Below are 17,240 nucleotides of genomic sequence, written 5' to 3' on the forward strand. Positions count from 1 at the left end.
TTTGGGGGTTTCTTTTAGAGTAACTGTATTGTCAGATGTTATCCAAATACCTTTCGGCAAAACCTACTAAACTTAAATAAAACTCTCATCATTAGAAGATTATACATATAGTTGATGTATATAAGAAATTTCTTAAAAATCAATTAGCAGGAGATAGTTAGTGAAGGAAGGGAATTTTAAATAACAGATATGGTTTTTCTTCTGAAGGGCTATTTCTCAGAACTGATGCATCTTACTAAAAACAACTAAAACTTACAAATTCAGAAGTCTCAAACAAGGATAAAAACTGACTTTGTATCAGTAATTTAAAAACAAAATCACCCTAGAAGATGGCAGAGGTGTAGCAGACTGAGATGACATCAGGTTGCAGGAGTTCAGATAGATAGTTATCAAACCATTTCGAACACCCACAAACCCAACAGGAGATCAAAGAGAAGAGCAGCAATTCCAGAAACAGAAAATTGACCACTTTCTGAAAGGTAGGATGTGAGGAAAAGTGAATCTGAAGCGACAGGAAGATAGACCGTGGGGGGAGGGGCCAGCTTCCGGCAAGCAGTGGAGCAACAGAGCACAAAATTCAAACTTTTAAAAGTCTGCTTTACTGAGAGACATCACTCCAGAGGCTAAGCCGGGGTGGAGCCCTGGTGGGGATAATGTGGTCTCAGAGACTGCGGGGTCACAGAAGGATTGGGGGTATCTGAGTGTAGCAGAGCTCACAGGTATCAGAGCGGGGAAGCCAGCTACAGAGATGGAACCAAGGAGTGAGCTCTCATATTACCTTAACTGTGATCTGTGACACAAACAGGTCTCTGCTCCTTGAGCAGGGACCCCACAAGTAGCAGATCCAGGGAAAGCCACCGGAAGAGCAGAGCAGCAGGAATCTGGTGGGTTTGGAGACTCCAAATGGGGCTGTATGCCACAGAAAGAAGTGCTCGGTCACAGGCTGGGTGAGCTTGGAGTGCGGCTGGAGACCAGGAAGATGGGAAAGATTGAGTGCTTTTCTCTGAGGGCACACTGAGGAGTGGGCCCTGAGCTCTTGGTTCCTCTTGGCCAGAGATTGGGAGGCCGCCATTATCATTCCTGTCCTCCAGAGCTCTACAGAAAGCATTAAGGGAACAAAAGCTCCTGAGAGCAAACTCAAGCAGATTATTTAGGCCTGTCCCTGGCAAGGATGGCGTAATTCCACCTTGGGCAAAGACATTTGACAATCACTACAACAGGTCCCTCTCCTAGAAGAACAGAAAGAACATCCAGCCAAGACCAAACTCACTGATCAAAGACAGCAGAATTCCAGAGGAAGGGAAAGCAAAGCATGGGATTCATAGCTTTCTTCTCATGATTCTTTAATCTTGCAAAGTTAATTACATTTTTTTAATTTTATTTTTAAAATTTTTTTTCTTATTCTAATTTTTTAAAACTTTTCCTCTTTCTTCTTTTAATGTTTTTTAACTAGTTTATCTTAATACCTTTCTAAAAAAACTTTTTAAGCCTTCATTATTATAGTCATATTTTATCCTTCCTTGTATCTAACTTTATTTTTTGTATACATATAGGGTTTTTTTTTCTAAAAAATTTTGGGATACAACTCTTTCTAATAGATCAAAATATACCCTAAACTTAGCACAGGACTTTGTTCCAGTCTCCAGCCTGAGCAAATTCTCTCTGGTTTCTTTTTCTTTCTTTTCCCAACCAACTTATCAATTCCTTTTTTAGAATTTTTAAAAAATTTTCATCTTTATAGTCATATTCCTTCCCTTCTTCATGTTTACATTTATTTTTGTATAGATATAAGTTTTTCTTTCTTTAAAATTTTGGGAGGTAGTTTCTTCCAAGAGACCAAAATACACCCAAAATGAAGTAGGTGGCTCTGTTCTATTCACCAGTCCAATATGTGTGTGTGTATATATACACATATATTTTAATTTAAAAAAATTGTTTTTTAAACTTCTTTTTACCCCCTTTTTTCTCCCCTGATTTGGGGTCTCTTCTGATTTGGTTAGCGTACATTTTTCTGGAGCCTTTGCCACCTTTATAGTATTTTATTCTCTCGTTCATATATTCTTATCTGGATAAAATAATAAGGAGGGAAAAACTCACCACAAAAAAAAGAACAAGAGGCAGTACCAAAGACTAGGGACCTAATCAATACAGACATTGGTAATATGGCAGATCTAGAGTTCAGAATGATGATTCTCAAGGTGCTACCTGGGCTCAAAAAAGGCATGGAAGATATTAGAGAAACACTGTCTGGAGAAATAAAAGCCCTTTCTGAAGAAATAAAAGAACTAAAATCTAACCAAGCTGAAATTTAAAAAAAAGCTATTAATGAGGTGCAATAAAAAATGGAGGCTCTTACTGCTAGGATAAATGAGGAAGAAGAAAAAATTAGTGATATAGAAGACCAAATGACAGAGAATAAAGAAGCTGAGCAAAAGAGAGACAAACAACTACTGGACCACAAGGGGAGAATTTGAGAGATGAGTGATACTATAAGATGAAACAATATTAGAATAATTGGGATTCCAGAAGAAGAAGAAAGGGAGGGGGCAAAAGGTATATAGGAGCAAATTATTGTACAGAATTTCCCTAATATGACAAAGGGAACAAGCATCAAAATCCAGGAGGCACAGAGAACCCCCCTCAAAATCAATAAGAACAGGTCCACACCCTGTCGTCTAATAGTAAAACTTAAAAGTCTTGGTGACAAAGTGAAAATCCTGAAAGCAGCCCGGGACAAGAAGTCGGTAACATATTACATTGTTACCAAAAATATTACATTGGCAGCAGACTTATCCACAGAGACCTGGCAGGCCAGAAACATGATATATTCAGAGCAATAAATGAAAAAAACATGCAGCCAAGAATACTATATCCAGCTAGGCTATCATTGAAAATAGAAGGAGAGATAAAAAGATTCCAGGACAAACAAAAACTAAAAGAATTTGTAAACACCAAACCAGCCCTATAGGAAATACTGAAATGGGTCCTCTAAACAAAGAGAGAGCCTAAAAGTAGTAGACCAGAAAGGAACAGAGACAGTATACAGTAACAGTCACCTTACAGGCAATACAATGGCACTAAATTCATATCTCTCAATAGTTACCCTGAATGAAAATGGGCTAAATGCCCCAGTCAAAGACACAGGGTATCAGAATGGATAAAAAACCAAAACACATCCATATTCTGTCTACAAGATACTCATTTTGGACCCAAAGACACCTTCAGATTTAAAATGAGGGGGTGGAAAACAATTTACCATGCTAATGGACATCAAAAGAAAGCTGGGGTAGCAATCCTTATATCAGATGAATTAGATTTTAAGCCAAAGGCTATAATAAGAGATGAGGAAGGACACTATATCATACTCAAAGGGTCTGTCCAACAAGAAGATCTAACAATTTTAAATATCTATACCCCTAACATGGGAGCAGCCAACTACATAAACCAATTAATAACAAAATCAAAGAAACACATTGAAAATAATACAGTAATAGTAGGGGACTTTGACACCCCCCTCATTGAAATGGACAGATCATCCAAGCAAAAATTTCAACAAGGAAATAAAGGCCTTAAATGACACACTGGACCAGATGGACATCATAGATATATTCAGAACATTCCATCCCAAAGCGACAGAATATACATTCTTCTCCAGTGCACATGGAACATTCTCTAGAACAGATCACATCCTGGGTCACAAATCAGGTCTCAACTGGTATCAAAAGATTGGGATCATTTCCTGCATATTTTCAGACCACAATGCTCTGAAGCTAGAACTCAATCACAAGAAGAAATTTGGAAAGAACTCAAATACATGGAGGCTAAAAAGCATCCTACCAAAGAATGAATGGGTCAATCAGGAAATTAAAGAAGAATTAAAAAAATTCATGGAAACAACTGATAATGAAAGCACAACTGTTCAAAATCTGTGGGACACAGCAAAGGCAGTCCTAAGAGGAAAATATATAATGATACAAGTCTTTCTCAAGAAACAATAAAGGTCTCAAATACACAACCTAACCCTACACCTAAAGTAGCTGGAGAAAGAACAGCAAAGAAAGCCTAAACCCAGCAGGAGAAGAGAAATCATAGAGATCAAAGCAGAAATCAATGAAATAGAAACCAAAAGAACAGTAGAACAAATCAACAAAACTAAGGGCTGGTTCTTTGAAAGAATTAATAAGATTGATTAAACCCCTGGCTAGACTTATCCAAAAGAAAAGAGAATGGACACAAATTAATAAAATCCTGAATGAAAGAGGAGAGATCACAACCAACACCAAAGAAATACAAACAATTATAAGAACATATTATGAGCAGCTGTACACCAGCAAATTTGACAATCTGGAAGAAATAGATGCATTCCTAGAGATGTATAAACTACCAAAACTCAACCAGGAAGAAATAGAAGACTTGAACAGACCCATAACCAGTAAGGAGATTGAAGCAGTCATCAAAAATTTCCCAAAAAACAAGAGTTCAGGGCCAGACTGCTTCCCAGGGGAATTCTACCAAGCATTTAAAGAAGAATTAATTCCTAATATCCTGAAACTATTCCAAAAAATAGAAGTGGAAGGAAAACTTCCAGACTCATTTTATAAGGCCAGCATTACCTTAATCCCAAAACCAGACAAAGACCCCATCAAAGAAGAGAATTACAGACCAATAACCTTGATGAACACTGATGCGAAAATTCTCACCAAAATGTTAGCCAATAGGATCCACCAGTACATTGAAAGGGTTATTCACCATGACCTAAGTGGGATTTATTCCAGGGCTGCAAGGTTGGTTCAACATCCACAAATTAATCAATGTGATATAATACATTAATAAAAGAAAGAACAAGAACCATATGATACTCTCAATAGATGCTGAAAAAGCATTTGACAAACTACAGCATCCTTTCTTGATCAAAACTCTTCAAAGTGTAGGGATAGAGGGTACATACCTCAATATCCTCAAAGCCATCTATGAAAAATCTATAGCGAATATCATTCTCAATGGAGAAAAACTGAGAGCGTTTCCACTAAGGTCAGGAACATGGCAGGGATGTCCATTATCACCACTGCTATTCAACACAGTACTAGAAGTCCTAGCCTCAGCAATCAGACAACAAAAAGAAATTAAAGGCATCCAAATCAGCAAAGAAGAAGTCAAACTGTCACTCTTTGCAGATGATATGGTACTTTATGTGGAAAAGCCAAAAGACTCCACCTCCAGATTTGCTAAAACTTATACAGGAATTCAGTAAAGTGTCAGGATATAAAATCAATGCACAGAAATCAGTTGCATTTCTTTACACCAACAACAAGACAGAAGAAAGAGAAATTAAGGAGTCAATCCCATTTACAATTGCACCTAAAATCATAAGATATCTAGGAATAAACCTAAGCAAAGAAGCAAAGAATCTGTACTCGGAAAACTATAACATACTCATGAAAGGAATTGAGGAAGACACAAAGAAATGGAAAAATGTTCCATGCTCCTGGATTGGAAGAACAAATATTGTGAAAAATATCTATGCTACCTAAAGCAATCTACACGTTTAACGCAATCCCTATCAAAATCCCAACGATTTTTTTCAAAGAAATGGAACAAATGATCCTAAAGTTTATATGGAACAAGAAAAGACCTCAAAGAGCCAGAGGAATGTTGAAAAAGAAAGCCAAAGTTGGTGGCATCACAATTCCAGACTTCAAGCTCTATTACAAAGCTGTCATCATCAAGACAGTATGGTACTGGCACAAAAACAGACACATAGATCAATGGAACAGAATAGAGAGCTCAGAAATAGACCGTCAACTCTCTGGTTAACTAATTTTTGACAAAGCAGGAAAGAACGTCCAATGGAAAAAAGACAGTCTCTTCAACAAATGGTGTTGGGAGAATTGGACAGCCACATGCAGAAAAATGAAAATGGATCATTTCCTTACACCACACATTAAAATAGACTCCAAATGGATGAAAGACCTCTATGTGAGAAAGGAATCCATCAAAAATCCTTGAGGAGAACACAGGCAGCAACCTGTTCAACCTCAGCTGCAGCAACTTCTTCCTAGAAACATCGCCAAAGGCAAGGGAAGCAAGGGCAAAAATGAACTATTGGGACTTCATCAAGATCAAAAGCTTTTGCACAGCAAAGGACACAGTCAACAAAACCAAAAGACAACTGACAGAATGGGAGAGAATATTTACAAATGACATACCAGATAAAGGGCTAGTATCCAAAATGTAAAAAGAACTTATCAAAATCGGGGCACCTGGGTGGCTCAGTGGGTTGAGCCTCTGCCTTTGGCTCAGGTCATGATCTCAGGGTGCTGGGATCGAGCCCCATGTCGGGCTCTCTACTCAGCGGGGAGCCTGCTTCCCCCTCTCTCTCTGCCTGCCTCTCTGCCTACTTGTGATCTCTCTCTGTCAAATAAATAAATAAAATCTTAAAAAAGAAAAAGAACTTATCAAAATCAACACCCAAAGCACAAATAATCCAATCAAGAAATGGGCAGAAGACATGAACAGACATTTCTGCAAGGAAGACATCCATGAAAAAGTGCTCCACATCTCTTGGCATTAAGGAAATACGAATCAAAACCACATTGAGATACTACCTCACACCAGTCAGAATGGCTAAAATTAGCAAGTCAGGAAATGACATGCTGGCGAGGATGTGGAGAAAGGGGAACTCTCCTACACTGTTGGTGGGAAAGTAAGCTGGTGCAGTCACTCTGGAAAACAGCATGGAGCTTCCACAAAAAGTTGAAAATTGAGCTACCCTATGACCAGCAATCGCATTACTGGGTATTTACCCTGAAGATACAAATGTAGTGATCTGAAGGGACATGTGCACCTGAATGTTTATAGCAGCAATATCCACAATAGCCAAACTATGGGAAAAACCTAGATGTCCATCAACAGAGGAGTGGGTAAAGAAGAAGCGATATATATATATTACTTCTTGTGTGTGTGTGTACACACACACACACACACACACACACACACACACATACACACACAATGGAATAGTATGCAGCCATCAAGAGAAATGAAATCTTGCCATTTGCAACGACATGGATGGAACTAGAGGGTATTATGCTTAGCAAAATAAGTCAATCGGAGAAAGATAATTATCATATGATCTCCCTGATATGAGAAATTTGAGAAGCAGAGTGGGGATTGGGGGATAGGGAAGGCAAAAATGACACAAGATGGGATCAGGAGGGAGACAAACCATAAGAGGTTTGTATTAATCTCACAAAACAAACTGAGGGTTGCCAGGGGTATGGTGGTAATGAGAGGGTGGTGGGGTTATGGACATTGGGGAGGGTATGTGCTATGGTGAGTGCTGTGACATTTATAAACCTGGTGATTCACAGACCTGTACCCCTGGGGCTAATAATACATTATATATTAATAAAAAATTTAAAAATATCACCCTATACATTATCTATAAAAATGTTCATCTTATTTTCAACAAAGATACTAACAAGCATAACAAGGTACAGTTGAACAGATTATATCCTCTTGAGGAGAAGATGCTAAAAATAGTCACAATTCTGGAGCAATTCTTACGTGATGTCAAAAAAGAAAAAAATAAATATAAGAAAAGATGTCAATTTACCTTGCCTTGGAGATTCTGAATATGTTTTGACACAACAAAAAAACAGACACATACTGGAAGAACTGGTCCTTGAATTGACAGAAAATCTGTCACCAACAAAATGAATCAATTTCAGCATGCAAGTGACTTTAAGAAGACAGTTGAAAAGCCATCTTAAAAAAAAATGTGATGGATGGAGGTTTGGATTGAAGATTACACACCGATTCATGTAAAAAAAAAATGTTTGTTTTATTTTATCTTTCTAAGGATATTTGCCATTGGCAATCCTTTCATGTAGATATTTCTGGAGTCTGCTTGCCAGCCCATCTGAGCTACTTACGGGGTATAAGATATTTTGTCTTATTCTACATGGCATTATGACTCACAAATAATATTAGCTAAATCCAGTTAATCTGGAGTATGACTAGACTATTTCCAATTAAAAAGTGTTATACAGCAACAAAGAACCAGTTTAATATTGCCACCCAAGTCTAACAAGTAGGAAAAAAGTTTTTCCATGATTTCTTTAAATTAAGAACTTGAAAACTTCATAAAGTTTATGTATTATTAAACTTTAGTTCTATGTTATAAAGACTAGATCGTTAACATGAGATTTTACTTTCTTTTCTTTTCTTTTTTTAAAGATATTATTTATTTATTTGACAGACAGAAATCACAAGTAGGCAGAGAGGCAGGCAGAGAGAGAGGGAAGCAGGCTCCCTGCCGAGCAGAGAGCCCGATGAGGGGCTCGATCCTAGAACCCTGGGATCATGACCTGAGCTGAAGGCAGAGGCTCAACCCACTGTGCTCAACAGGCGCCCCGAGATTTTACTTTATTTTGTTAATATTTATTTATTTATTTATTTGAGAGAGAGAGAGAGAGCACGCACGTGCATGCACAAATTGGGGGAGAGGCAGAGGGAGAGAATCCCAAGCAGACTCCCTGATGAGCTGGGAGCCTGACACAGGCTCCATCCCACAACCCACGAGATCATGACCTGAGTGGAAACCAAGAGTTGGATGCTTAACCCACTGAGCCTCCCAGGAGCCCCCAACATGAGATTTTAGGTTTCTATTTCAAATATCATTTTAAAGTTCGAGGACATTAGCAGTTGGGGACCAGAATGATATGCCATCGAGGCCCAAATCGATAACTTGAATTATAATTTGAACTATTCATTTATCCACTTATTCATTCAACAAATATTCATCGAATGTCAAGTGTTAAGACAAGTATTATTCATTTAGGTACTGGACAACAAGCTGAGAAAGTCACAAAAGACAAATGTAGTTTCATCCCTCCTGGAGCAAACAGTCAAATCTGAGAACACAATTTCCAATACAGTGTGATAATGGACAGTGAGAAGTAGTACTCAGGAGAGAGCTGAGTACTACTATAAGTAGTGGTAAGATCTTACTGTGGTAAGATGAAGCTGGTAGGAGCAGCAAAGGCTTCCCAGAGGAAAGTACATTCAAACTGCAGCTGAGGACATCAGCCACACAAGGCAGGGGATACTAAGGGTAGAAGCACTCTTTCTGTTCTTTTCCTCTAGGAAGAGGACATTTATAAAGGCATTGAAAGAGAGAACATTTGGTTTGAGAAAGTGAAGCAAATTTAGAAGAGTGTGGTAAGAGATGAAATGGGGCCAACTCCGGCAAAAACTTCGAGGCTATATTAAGAAATCTGCACTTTATTCTGAGGCTGATAGGGAGCAATTGAAGGGTTTTAGAAAGGGAGTAAGAGAATCATATTTGCATTTTTGAAAAAAAAATCACTCACTGCTCACAATTTAGGAAGTGGATTTTTAGAGAGTGAGACCAGAAACAGGAAAGCTGGTCAGGAAGCTTGGGCAAAACCCAGGTGAGGGAGTGGTAGCTTCGATCAGGGAGGTGGCAGAGGGGATGGTGAGAAAGGAAATACGCAGTGTGAGTGTGTATGTGTGTGTGTATGTTTGTGTGTGTGTGTAGACATACACCCTTCTGTCAAAAAGCTCATAAAACATTAAAAGGAAAAACACACAGAATTACCCTTTATGCATAATGGCTAATGAAAGAGCTCAATAAAGCTCTAGATCAATAGAGATCCAGACAGAATGTCATGGGAAAGTCAAGGGAAAAGTGACTATTTCTATTGAGAAGATTTTATTGGACATTTCAGGTGACTTAGAACAGACTCAGGTGACAAATCAGGTTCCATGAGGGGTAACATTTGTTGCTATTATAATTGTTTTGTTATTTTCAGAAATGTAATGAATTACCACAGTTTTGAAACTCATGGATACAGCATAAAAATCAATGATAAAACTCCTATCTTTCAAATAAAATGACCTCATTATGGAATTAAGCTGTCTTATTTTTCTTTGCCACAGAAGACATTAACAAATTTGTGCATACTTAAAAGTACTCCGCAATAAATGCATTTCAAGAAGATTGTTTTTAAAAAAAAAAAACACTGACTATAACTGCACTTCATTTGCAAATGATAAATAGACTGCAGTGGCTATGCTTTCTTTCCTTGTATAGGCAAGCTCTCTTATGAGAATGTAATCAAATTCCTCCATTGCTTAGCAACCACAGGTAAAGAGCTAATAAGTCAGGAGTCATGATTCTGTGGGAACAAGCTGCAGGTCAATGGCATGATTTCAGGGCAGTTTGGAATTCTGCTGTGGCACTTTCAAACCAATACTGACAGGATGCATTAGAACAGATGAGAGTTAAGATGCATTTGTTCTCATAATCGATTGAACTGACCTATATATATTGTGATCTGGTACAATCTAGGGCATCAGTCTGACAGAACTATCTATAAATTAACATCACAGTAAAAGCAGCACACGGCTATGGCTTCCTAAGGAATTTTTGTTTTACCAATTTTAGGTAAGCCAAAGAGGAAGGTACACTTAAATGAGAATGAAGGCAAGGACTCTGACATTCACCTAGCCAACAGGAAATCTACTAAGGAAGAGGAGCAGTCACTGGTGAAAGGCTTTTTGAAAATATTACCTGTAACCATTGTGACTGGTCATTGTGGCCGGAGGTCCAGGCATTCACTTTGCCCTGTTTGTCCAGCCGAGCTTTCCTTGGTTCCCAAGTGAACATGTCCATGTTGAGAGTCCTGAAGATGCTCGAGGCAGTGATCTGATAGTCTTGTATATGTCCTGATTTCATCCCCAGAGGCTCCGAACAGCCTGGAAGAAAATGAGAAGGATTCCATGAGAAAAATAATTTATTACTCTGGAAGTTTTCTACGTTCATTTTTGATAGGCAAAATAAGATGAAGCTTAATGCTATTCATTTCCCCAAAGAGGAAGCATCTAAATTCAAAAAAGGCTATAATCAGAAATAAATCTGGAACAAAATCAGAAAAACAAGATAGCCAATTCAGGCTATTTTGTCTGAATATATTTTGGAAAAATTGAAAACAAGGCAGACAATTCAAACTACTTTTCTGTGATAGATGATTTTGCAAAATGAAAACAAGGCTGAAATGCTCTCTCCCGTCTCATTACTGATAGCCTCATGACTATTCCCTGGTTTTCAACAGTTTCATTGTGTCTTTAAAAAAGAACATTTTCTCACAAAGTATACTTGGTTTTCTTTTATTTGTTTCCATAATATCATAAATGAAAATTCCCTCAGTACAAAGTCATTTTCACAAACTGCTCCAATGGTGTATTTCAAACTGGACAGCATTTTGTTTTCTGAGAAATATCTGTTAATCCTTATCGCTGATTCTTGTAGCACCAACATGGCTTCCTCTAGACATCGAGAAAGCTTATATTTACTCGACGGGTACCATGTGCCAGGCACTGTGCAAATACAGAATTTAAAATAATAGATAATAGAAGAAAATGAGGTAATTCTAGCAAAAATCTTTATTGTATAAGCCTTCTTATAAAACCTTCCATTTTGATCATACTCAGTGACCTCTCGTATTGGATATTTTTGAAAGATTTTCAAATCTGCAACATATCTTTTCAGTTTTGTCATGGTATGAAATTTGGATTTGTCTGTTAATGGGAATTTGTGTATATATGCCCACACACATGTGCACACACATGCACACACACACAATTTCTCAAAGAAATTTACACACTATTTTCCAATCTTGAATTGCAACTGTGATAAAATTCCACTCACAAAGCTCGTAACAGGAAGCACGATTCTATTATCATATTAGTCAGTGGTTGAGTCTTCCATATGTACAACTGCTACATTTTGACCAAGGAACACACAAGATGAGTCTGATCATCAAGAAACCCAAGATGAAAAAGGGGATATTTCCAATCAAGGCCATCTCCTGGTACTCTACTGGTTCCCTACTTAGTCTCTCTGTGGCTTTTTACCCATTATTTAACCACTTTATGCCTCAGTTTTCTCACTGGTAAAATGGTGGTAATAATAATAAACTACCTCAAAAAATATTCTAAGAAATTAGTTAAAGTATTTAGAAACAGTATGGCATATAGCTAACATTCAGTAAATGTTATTTCCATAAAGCTCATTTCGACACATAACGTTAAATCGCCAGATTGACAGATCAGTAAGCATTAAAATAACGTAGTAGGACTGGTTTCACTTTCTGAAACTAGGCTGTTTTAAGTCTAGGCTCTAAGAGAGGGAGCTTAGAACTGTTCACTGATAAATAATTCTTAACTACAATTAATAGCTTTCTGTTCTAGTCCATCTAGATCACTGCCTTCTTGAAGCTTCTCCATGTTTGGCTTCACCTCCACCTTGTAGGAAATGCCTTTCCTATGCAAACATGGCCAAAACTGACATGGAGGGTTGGCCAATTATGCGCCTTAGCACAAGTCTTGCTGGAATTCAGGTGCAGGAGACCTAGACCCTAAGTCTCAAGATAAAAATAGTTCAAATTCCTAAATATATCTTCTGGAGGAGAAAAATTGCATGACAAATTTCAAAGATTCTAGAAAATTCCAAAATCTTAATGACATGCTGTTTATCTGCTGGCAGTTCTAAGGTAACATGCATTGTCTGCATTATAGATTTCTGATCTTTCTATTAGGACCACCAACGCTCCCTACACCCACCCTGCCCTGGTACTGGGGTCTTTGTAAAACTGCTTGGGTTGCAGAAAGATATAAGGGAAAGGGAAGTTGTTTTTCTCCTTTTGTGATATAATATTTGAAGTCAGATGCCTTTACTTTGATCACTTCTGCTTCATCATAGAATTCATTTCATACCCACTCTGTTATCGAGACCAGAGCAAGTGCTGAATAATTTTTTCAAAGAATGGATGAATTAATGACTAGTCCTCCTCTAATTACAGCCATGATTCATTTCATTCTAACTATCTTAAATCATACTCCTTTCAGAGAATTTAGGGGATTTTCTTTTTTAAGTGTCTAGGGAAAAGATTAACTGTTGATCTTCTGGGCAGGCTGAGAGATCCTTTTAACAGCTTACTGAATACAGTAAGGCAGACTTGTGCTTTACAGCATTGCAGGGGATTGTGGGAAATCCTTTGGCACATTATATTACTGTTTATTTCCTAGTGTTATAGTTAACATCTCTGCCAATTTGCCTCACACCACAAATTTTCCTTCTCATCCACATGATTTCATATGTGTAGATTAACACTTTTACCAGAACAGACAGCACCTGAGCAAAATGAAGTATTAACAAAAAAGTTGATTATTTCTAGAGTGAGGTATCCTAGCTTTTAAAAGCATCCATTAAGAGATTTTTATCCTCTGCATGCAAGCTTAAAATCAATTGTGGAATCGGGAGGTGGGGTATGGCTTCTTTTAAGAACATAAAATCTATAAAGTGTCAGGTGTAGCCTCCTGTAAAAGCTGAAAGTAAAATATATTCATACCTTGGGGGTGTAACTGTGTCTTGTAAGAAAGAGTGACCCCCATGAATCAAGAGACTGGAAAATTGGGGATGGCGATGTTAAACAACTAAAAACCACGGAGCTTGGCTTCTCCTTGATTGCTTTATGATGAATGACTTAGGGATGACACTGGCCTGTGATGATAGAGTGACATGTAATATAAACTGCACAGCAATGATTCTGTTGAGATTTCTGGCTGTCAATAAACGGGTTCAAATTACCAAAATAAAGAAAACATCATTGTTAGGATAATTAATGGTACTAAAACCATATGTTGGTTACTTTATAAACGATGCCCATAGATAGTATGAAAATGTGATTCTTAAAACAGATTCACTCATCTGACCAAATGTCCCTGATTCCTTTAAATGTAATTGGTTCACTTAGAGTTTGGCTGTTTTTAATAGTAACTTTTATTTGCTAAAAATCACTCTCTTTCTTGGCATCACAAAGAAACCTAAGAAGGGAAAGAGATATAAAGTATGCATTTCAACATCTGTGCATTTCTTTTGAAATGAATAAAAAGCTCTTAGTTGTCCATTTGGAAATATGTGTCCTATTTTTAACTAAATGGCATTATTGTAAGTCTGATAAAGTCTTTCATGCTAAAAAGTGGGCACACATGAATTTTTGGCTTTTTACAAAACAGTTGGTTGAACAAAATAATCTCAGGCCATAGTGGCAAAGATAGTTTTTAAATGTTGATGCTAGAAATACAAGAGCAACCACCAAAAATATAGCATAGTGAAATGCCTAGAAAAGGTTTTTTGTTTAGTTCAGAATCTAGCTATATTGAAATGGGACCACTGTGAGATCCACACATTAAGTCTTGATCTTTATATCTAGCACTGATGCTCCTGGAAGACAAGAATTATTTAACTCTGAATACTTTGATAGATTTATCTCTGAGCTGGATAATCAGTGTTTGTACAGTAAGCCGGTTGCTAGATAAGAATGATATCAGAATGAATTTATAGTAGCTCTCATGGTTTTGAAGTATTACCTCCCTGGGAGGAATGATAAATTTACATGTTTCATAAAACCTAAACAAAACAAAACAAAACCAAGTTCTCATGGTGGATGAACAAAGATAAAGCTTACTTTTCTATTCCATAAAGCCTAAACATAACTGCAATTTGTGGGGTCAGGCAGATTCCTGTTTTTACTGAACTTCTGTCACAAAACATAAATCATACTTACTCCTAAAAACAAGATACATTTAAATCTGATTGAACTTTCCAGTGAGAGTTTATTGTGCTTTCTCTGAAATACACTGCTCCTTCTACATTAATTCTATTCTGCAGCATGTTTTGGAACTTGTTTATCCATGCATGTACCCGTATGCACACATGCGCGCACATACACACACACACACACACACACACACACACACAAATTTTCTCCACTAACTGTGCCCTAGACATTTTGTAGCCGAAATTATTATCTGTGAGTGTTGGAAAATGGCAAATTAGTAGTAGACTACATACAAATATATGTTTTTTCCTTTAAAGAAAATACAGAAATAGATGAGACTCACCTGATAGTTCACATCCAAGAAGTTCCATTCTCAAAGTGCAGTGTCTTCGACAAACTTGTGGATAGAGTCTTACATACTGAGCTTTTATCGGGGGTGTGAAAGAGTTGGCATAGGGTGTGTTGTTATCAACATTTCCACGAAACACCTGGGTAAAGAGATAAGATAGAGTTTGAAATTATTAATGGCAAGAGCTTCTTTACCTATTTTCATATATTGACCTTATATCCTATCTAATGTGATGCATCAAAAGTTGGATTAAGTATATTGGGGATATGGAGCATTTAGGAAGCACATTGTCCTCAGCAGTGAATGTAAGACCTATGGATAAAATCCTAATTAAAGCTATAAACCACTGTGGTCTATGGCATATTCTATGGTCTATGGTCTATATTCTACTATGATGGTATTGTCGATTTTAAGGCCAGTCCTTCAGAGTCAGGGGAGAGTTTCTTTACTTTGTTTGAGAAATGGGCACCTGAAACCTTTCAGCTTAATCTGGGACCAACTGTTTATGCTACTTAGTATTTATAGGTGTTTTGGTTTGGTTTGGTTTGGTTTGGTTAGCAGTCTCCACTAGTACTTTCTGATCACTCAGTCTCTCTAATGCTATAATCAGACTTTATGATGCTTCAGGGTCTGATTCCTCAAGATAACTTTCTTGTCAGTCCCAGATCACTGGATGAGAGAATCAAAGTCTTCATATCTATCTCTAGTGAAAAACAGTGTTTCCCTCTAAAAATTAAATGTTAAAATGTGTTATTTTTAATTCTTTTATCTCATTCTTGTTTTACTTTTCATATAACAGTAATCAGAAAAATTTACCTAATTTCACTTAAGTATTTAAAAAAATCTTTCATAAAATTTATTAGAGTTTAACCATTTGGTTTTAAATGGGATGAGCTGCAGTCCTGATATTTTTAAAATTAAAATTTTTGAGGAAAATTTGATAAAAAATTGGGACTATCATATGAAAAGGCAAAGTAGGCACTGGATATTATTTTCATTTTCTCTAATGTATTATATTCTGCTGAATAACAAAACTGTTTTCTAATGTGAAATATACAAGCATACATCTTTTCTATCACTTGGTATTTTTGTTAAAAGTAACAATTTTTTTCTTTAAAAATAGTAATTTTGATCTGTACTTATTTGATTAAGAAGAGTGTTAATCCGTCAAAGCAATAAAATGAAATTGAAAACTATTTTTAAAATAAAAATTAATCATCATACACAGGACTATGCTAACATTGTGACAAAGTGTTTATATAACCACCAATTAAAATCTGACAAAATCTTAAATGGTAGCTGCTGCACATTTATAACTTGGAAAAACTCCTTATACTCTACACCCTTTAGTCCAATTAAAAAAAAAATCACAACTGTATAAGGCTTCTGTTTAAGAGTCAGTAACTATTTAGCAACCAATGATTATTAATGAGATTTTACTTTTAAATTAAATATGTTAAGTCAGTCTTACCATGTCTTCATTGGTGCCTTTTACTTTGTACATCGTCCAAGTTTTTCCATCATTACTATATGCAATTTTGTAGGATTTTATATACTCTGGACTTCCAATCCTTTTAGCTCCTTGAGTAATCACACCAGTAACTCTCATTTTTCTTTGTAAATTTATCTGAGGAGACAAGGCATAAACAATGGTAATCTCACTGTTTTCAACATATTTCAATAATATTTCAGCAATACGGACAATATCAATTTGGGGATTGGAACATTTTTATTTCTTAGTATAGATTTAAAATAATACAGAAATATATTAATTTTCCTGTATTTTTTCAGATGATTATTAAGTGTATGTCAAGTTGAGCTTCAAGATCTTTCTCTAATGGAATACATTTCTTAGGTAAGCAATATTTGTGAACAAAGTTTGAAAAACACGATTTGCTGCCAAAATATTAGTATGAAAAACATTTGGTTGGTTACAATATGGAAATACAACTTAGGAAACTAAAAAATGGAAATATTATCTTGTCAAAATTGCCTCAGTGACATTACTTTGAAACAGTAAAATCAATATAATTTTAATGTGTCTCCAGTTCTTTTGACTTCAACAAATTTCCATTTAAAATTAAAAATGAAAATCATTCTGAGATCACTGAATACTAGAATAAAAATAAGATAAAGGTAACCATACTGACAAAAACAAACAAACAAAAAAAACAAACATAAGCATCCTCGGTTGCTAACTCTTTTTTTTTTTTTTCTTTTTTTTTTTTTTTTTTTTTTTTTTT

General features: G+C 36.4%; 1 protein-coding gene across 2 annotated transcripts in view; it reads right to left on the reverse strand.

Moving 5' to 3' along the window:
* LOC111148314 (EGF like repeats and discoidin domains 3) overlaps positions 1-17,240 on the reverse strand; it is a 415,586-nt gene that overhangs the window by 95,566 nt on the left and 302,780 nt on the right. For both annotated transcript variants that reach the window (XM_022504814.1, XM_022504815.1), the window contains 3 exons: positions 16,469-16,624; positions 14,992-15,136; positions 10,598-10,782 (listed from right to left, as the gene is read on the reverse strand). In XM_022504814.1, coding sequence (XP_022360522.1) covers positions 10,598-10,782; positions 14,992-15,136; positions 16,469-16,624 — 486 coding nt within the window. The remainder of the gene's footprint in view (positions 1-10,597; positions 10,783-14,991; positions 15,137-16,468; positions 16,625-17,240) is intronic.

Source organism: Enhydra lutris, unplaced genomic scaffold (genome assembly GCF_002288905.1).
Source record: "Enhydra lutris kenyoni isolate GAN:26980312 unplaced genomic scaffold, ASM228890v2 scaffoldscaffold19, whole genome shotgun sequence".
NCBI lineage: Eukaryota > Metazoa > Chordata > Mammalia > Carnivora > Mustelidae > Enhydra > Enhydra lutris.